Below are 5,000 nucleotides of genomic sequence, written 5' to 3'. Positions count from 1 at the left end.
TTGCAAAAGAAAATGGTCAATGTCTGTGTTGTGTTTAACCCTTTCACTGCCACACTACAGAAGGTTAACCCTTTACTATCACACTATACCGACGGGTAACCTTCTGTAGTGTGGCAGTGAAAGGGTCAACCTGATGTGGTGTGGCAGTGAAAGGGTTAACCTTATGTGTATTGTCACAGTGAAAAGGGTTAACCGTTTTAGTGTTGCGGCAGTGAAAGGGTTAAGCAGGTAAAACAATGGAAACAGGGTATTATTACTGTTCCACGGAGACTTGTTTACAAGATCCAGTAATAAAATATATGTTGATATATTTCTCATATCAACACACAACAACTGCGTTTTGCCCATAGCTAACTGTTAAGCCATTCCAAATATTCCGCGCAAAGCCTCTAATGGAGGCATTGTGTTTTTGTCACAGCGTGCAGGTTTAACTTTAGGAGCACGCTGGCAAAGCTTGAAAAGCTGCTGTTGTGCCGTGCGAGCGGGCGCTATTGTGCGCCGTCTGAAAGCCCTTTTATATGGACCGGGATGATTAGCGAGAGCTAAGCTGTGAGCATCTCAGAACACAGATCTGTTACCCTGAGGCGGTGAAGAGGCTACGCTACGCAAGACCTGAGGAGATTGTAGGCACACACACCCCCTTCCGCTAAGGTTGGACAAAGCAATACATTTTTATTCAATCGTTGGTGCTCAGCCAAAGCTGCTCTTGCTGAACACTGTTAAGTTTCCCTCCTTGAACGCACCGACGATATAGAGGTCACATCGCGGTGCAGTTAGCGCGGCACGAACGGTTTTAAGCACCGCGGGGACATCGGATTGGCTGAGGCCACGCGTGACTCACCCCCCCCCCCCCCACCCTCCCCCCCGCTAACTTCTTTCCCAGGGGAAAGCCTGACATTGCAAAGTACATCAATAGACTTCCATGGTAATCTGTACTCCCATGGTAATATGTACCTCCATTGATTGATTTTATTCATGGATCCGAAATCCAAGGGATGACATGCAAGAGTGACAACACTTATTTCCAGCATGGTCCCCGATGTTCTGACCACAGGACATACACACAAATAACATATAAAACAACCCGTAAAGCAAAAATCCAATACAACAAATCCATATTCTACATATCTAAAAACAAGATAATAACATCCTGACCAAATACCATAAAATAACATCATTAAAATAATAATCCAAGTATGACCTGACAGCTATCTGGCCAGTTTACCCCCAGAGATTTGAGCGAACCTGACCTTTAAATATTCCTCCTGGCGGTTTTATCCTAAGTGGAAGGCTGTTCCACGTCCATGGCAATCTGTACTTCCATGGTAATCTGCCCAATGCACTAGTTCACACTCATCGCTTCCCTTCACAGCTGCAAACCAAGCTACCGCTAAAACTCATATACAAAGTACTGTATTGGTCTTGTGCAGTTGTTCTCAACCTTCTCATGTTAAGGATCCTGAAGTCGATACGCGTTACACTGCTGACCCCCATTATGATAACCTTTACTTCTTCAACCATTATCTGAAATGAAAAAAATATATAATAATAAAAATAATAATTCTAACCCTAACTAACCTTACTGTCATGCACTTGTCCTAATATACTAACCTACACTTGCATGCACTCAACACTTTGATGAACATTGTTACTCAGCTGATAGAGTTGTGCCCTTCCTGATGACTTGCCATACAGAACTTGTAAGTCGCTTTGGATAAAAGCGTCAGCTAAATGACTAAATGTAAATGTAAATGTAAATTTACTGGGAACTGGGAGCGCTGTCCAGTGCTGAAAGTCTGACTGTCTGCAGAGCTGCTGAGTGTGTGTGTGTGGGCTGGGAGCGCTGTCCAGTGCTGAAGGTCTGACTCTCTGCAGAGCTGCTGAGTGTGTGTGTGGGCTGGGAGCGCTGTCCAGTGCTGAAGGTCTGACTCTCTGCAGAGCTGCTGAGTGTCTGTGTGTGGGCTGGGAGCGCTGTCCAGTGCTGAAGGTCTGACTGTGTGCAGAGCTGCTGAGTGTGTGTGTGGGCTGGGAGCGCTGTCCAGTGCTGAAGGTCTGACTCTCTGCAGAGCTCCTAAGTGTGTGTGGGCTGGGAGCGCTGTCCAGTGCTGGAGTGGACAGGCAACAGAAAACAAAGTCTCATTTCTCTCTAATGTTACATTCAGTGGTGTTGTCTCTCTTAGTGAGATCAAATGAGCAATTGGTAATTGATATGACATTTGATAGCCAAATCTTTATGCAAGTCATGTTCATACTGGTTTAACACTAGCACAGCCGACAAGTGGTCACATAACCCTAGGTCGAGCTCACTCGTCGAGCTCCAGCTCTGTCACTCAATGACTTTTCCTAAAAGTACCCGTTTTATCTGGCACGGTTTCTGACATTTCTAAATGACTTCAGGAAAATGGAATTAGAACGTTATTTCAGCAATTTTTGCTGAGCGGCCACCTCCCTCCCTCCTTGACCATCCCTCCCTTTCACTCTCTCCCTCCCTTTCACTCTCTCCCTCCCTTTCTCTCCCCCCTCCCTTTCACTCTCTCCCTCCCTTTCTCTCCCCCTCCCTTTCTCTCCCTCCCTCCCTCTCTCCTTCTCCCTCTCCCTCCATCTCTCTCTCTCCCTCTCTCTTTCTCCCTCTCTTTCCCTCTCTCTATACCTCCCTCTCCCTCCTTCTCACTTCCTCTCCCTCCCTCCCTTCCTCTCTCCCTCCCTCTCTCTCTCCCTCCCTCCCTTTCTCCTTCTCCCTCCCTCCCTCCCTCCCTCATTGACCCTCCCTCCCTTCTCTCCCTCCCATCTCCATTCTAAAGGCTGTCGGGTCATCTGACCCGTTCCCGGCGGGAATTAGTGTAATTTTCTCCATGGCTGTGCTAGTGTTAAATAAACAATGTGATAGTATTTCCTCTCTTTGCTGAGCAAGAGTTTTGTCCAAAAGGCAAAGGCCTGTACCATAATATAGGCCGGTTGAGTTCAGAAAAGCCCAGGCTATTGAGTGAAGTTTTACGATATATATATATATATAATATAATTTGAGTTCTCTGAAGAAGCCTGTTTCCTTCCCTTTGCTCCGCCCACTCACTTCGTCAAGTAATAAGTATGGAGTCAAGCTGTGATGGCTGCCTGCAAATTAAAATGAGCCTTTTACACAAAAGACACACGTGAGCCAAATGAAAAGCCCACTCAGCAGCCTCACATGACATCGCTTGGGGAGCTCAGTCTGAGTGAAAAACAACAACAAAAAAACTGAAAAAGGTTCATTTAGATCAGTCTAGCTGGCAGGGTGAGCTCTTCTAAATTCTGATCCTGATCATTCTGTCATCTGATCTGTCCTGTCTGTCTGTCTGTCTGTCTGTCCTTCTGTCTGTCTGTCTGTCTGTCTGTCTGTCTGTCTGTCCTCCTGTCTGTCTGTCTGTCTGTCTGTCTGTCTGTCTGTCTGTCTGTCTGTCTGTCTGTCTGTCTGTCTGTCTGTCTGTCTGTCTGTCCTCCTGTCTGTCTGTCTGTCTACCCCCCCCCCCCCCCCTCCAGGTGATATACAAGAAAGCCATGATGGCGGTGGGTTCGCTGACCATCAACGAGGAGAGGTCGGAGGTCATCGACTTCTCCGTGCCCTTCGTGGAGACAGGCATCAGCGTGATGGTCGCCCGGAGCAACGGGACCGTCTCTCCTTCTGCCTTCCTCGGTAACTGAGCCCACCACACCTCACCCTCTCTGAGCCCCCCCCCCACCACACCTCACCCTCTCTGAGCCCCCCCCCCCCCCCACCACACCTCACCCTCTCTGAGCCCCCCCCCCCTACCACACCTCACCCTCTCTGAGCCCCCCCCCCCCCCCCCCCCCCCCACCCTCTCTGAGCCCCGATCCCCCCCCCCACCACACCTCACCCTCTCTTTAACACTAGCACAGCCGACAAGGCCTAGGCATTTTCAATAAATGTATCCTCGTCACTCGGTCGAGCTCCAGCTCTGTCACTCAATGACTTTTCCTAAAAGTACCCGTTTTATCTGGCACGGTTTCTGAAATTTCAAAATGACTTCAGGAAAATGTAATTAGAACGTTATTCCACATATGGTCACAGCACTTTGCGAGCGTCGTGCGCAGGGGTGGCCAACCCGTGGCTCGCAAGCCGCATGTGGCTCTTTGCCCGTCAATGTGTGGCTCTTCCACCCAAAAATAAATATATATATAATAAATAAATAATAAAAAATTATGTCACTCAAACCTACATTTAATTGTGGAAAAACCTCATATTTTTATATTCAGAGGTAATTATATAGTTTACACTGTTTATTTTTCTCATATTTCTCATATAAGCTGTCGGGGCGTCTGACCCGTTCCTGGCGGGAATTAGTGGCATTTTCTCCATGGCTGTGCTAGTGTTAAACAGCGCTCCGCGGCTATTACAATATCTGTTCCATCTGTGCAAAATCACATCGTAAATAATCCCTCCGCTATTCGTCACCTTGATGAGATGATGTAAAGTGTGGAATCAAACTCATCTTGAAATGCGATCCCCTAAAATGTTATCTCAAATGTTAAATGACATTATCTCGTATCTCATTGTGAGATGGGGATTATGTGGTTATTATCAAGTCAAGTCAAATGTTCGTTTATTAATCTCCTTGGGCGGAATCCAAGTGCCATAGCAGCACGTCTAATAATAGAACATGTAACAAAGCAAGTAGTAATGATAATAGTGTTAACAGTAGTTGTTGTAGTAGTGAGTAACAGTAGTGAGTGACGGGATTATGAATTGAGACGATAGAATTGTGCACAGCGATGAGCGTTATCACAATCCCATCGCCCGATATGATCCAGATACGCTAAATAACGCTGAATTATAGACCGACCCGTGCCTCAGACGAGCCGCTTCACGGAGGGTGAATCTGGCTGCTTCGTGTGAAGCGCTCGGCACAGAGAGACGGAGGGGGAGGGGGAGGGGGGCGACACGTGTCAAATGTCAAGCTCGGCATATATAAAATGGAATATTTTATTCAGCCAGCGTTTTCTGG

At 47.2% G+C, this 5,000-nt stretch overlaps 1 protein-coding gene across 1 annotated transcript in view; it reads left to right on the top strand.

Annotated features, from left to right (window-relative positions):
* LOC311232621 (glutamate receptor ionotropic, NMDA 2A-like) overlaps window positions 1-5,000 on the top strand; it is a gene marked incomplete at both ends in the record, with an annotated part of 220,453 nt that overhangs the window by 146,216 nt on the left and 69,237 nt on the right. The window contains 1 exon segment of the mRNA XM_084319481.1: window positions 3,517-3,670. Within this exon segment, the coding sequence (XP_084175607.1) occupies window positions 3,517-3,670 (154 nt within the window).

The sequence above is a fragment of the Notolepis coatsorum genome (assembly GCF_963971535.1).
Source record: "Notolepis coatsorum genome assembly, chromosome: 7".
NCBI classification, from domain to species: Eukaryota; Metazoa; Chordata; class Actinopteri; order Aulopiformes; family Paralepididae; genus Notolepis; species Notolepis coatsorum.
Note: the sequence above shows the minus strand (reverse complement) of the source record. Positions and strands in the feature narration are given on the sequence as shown.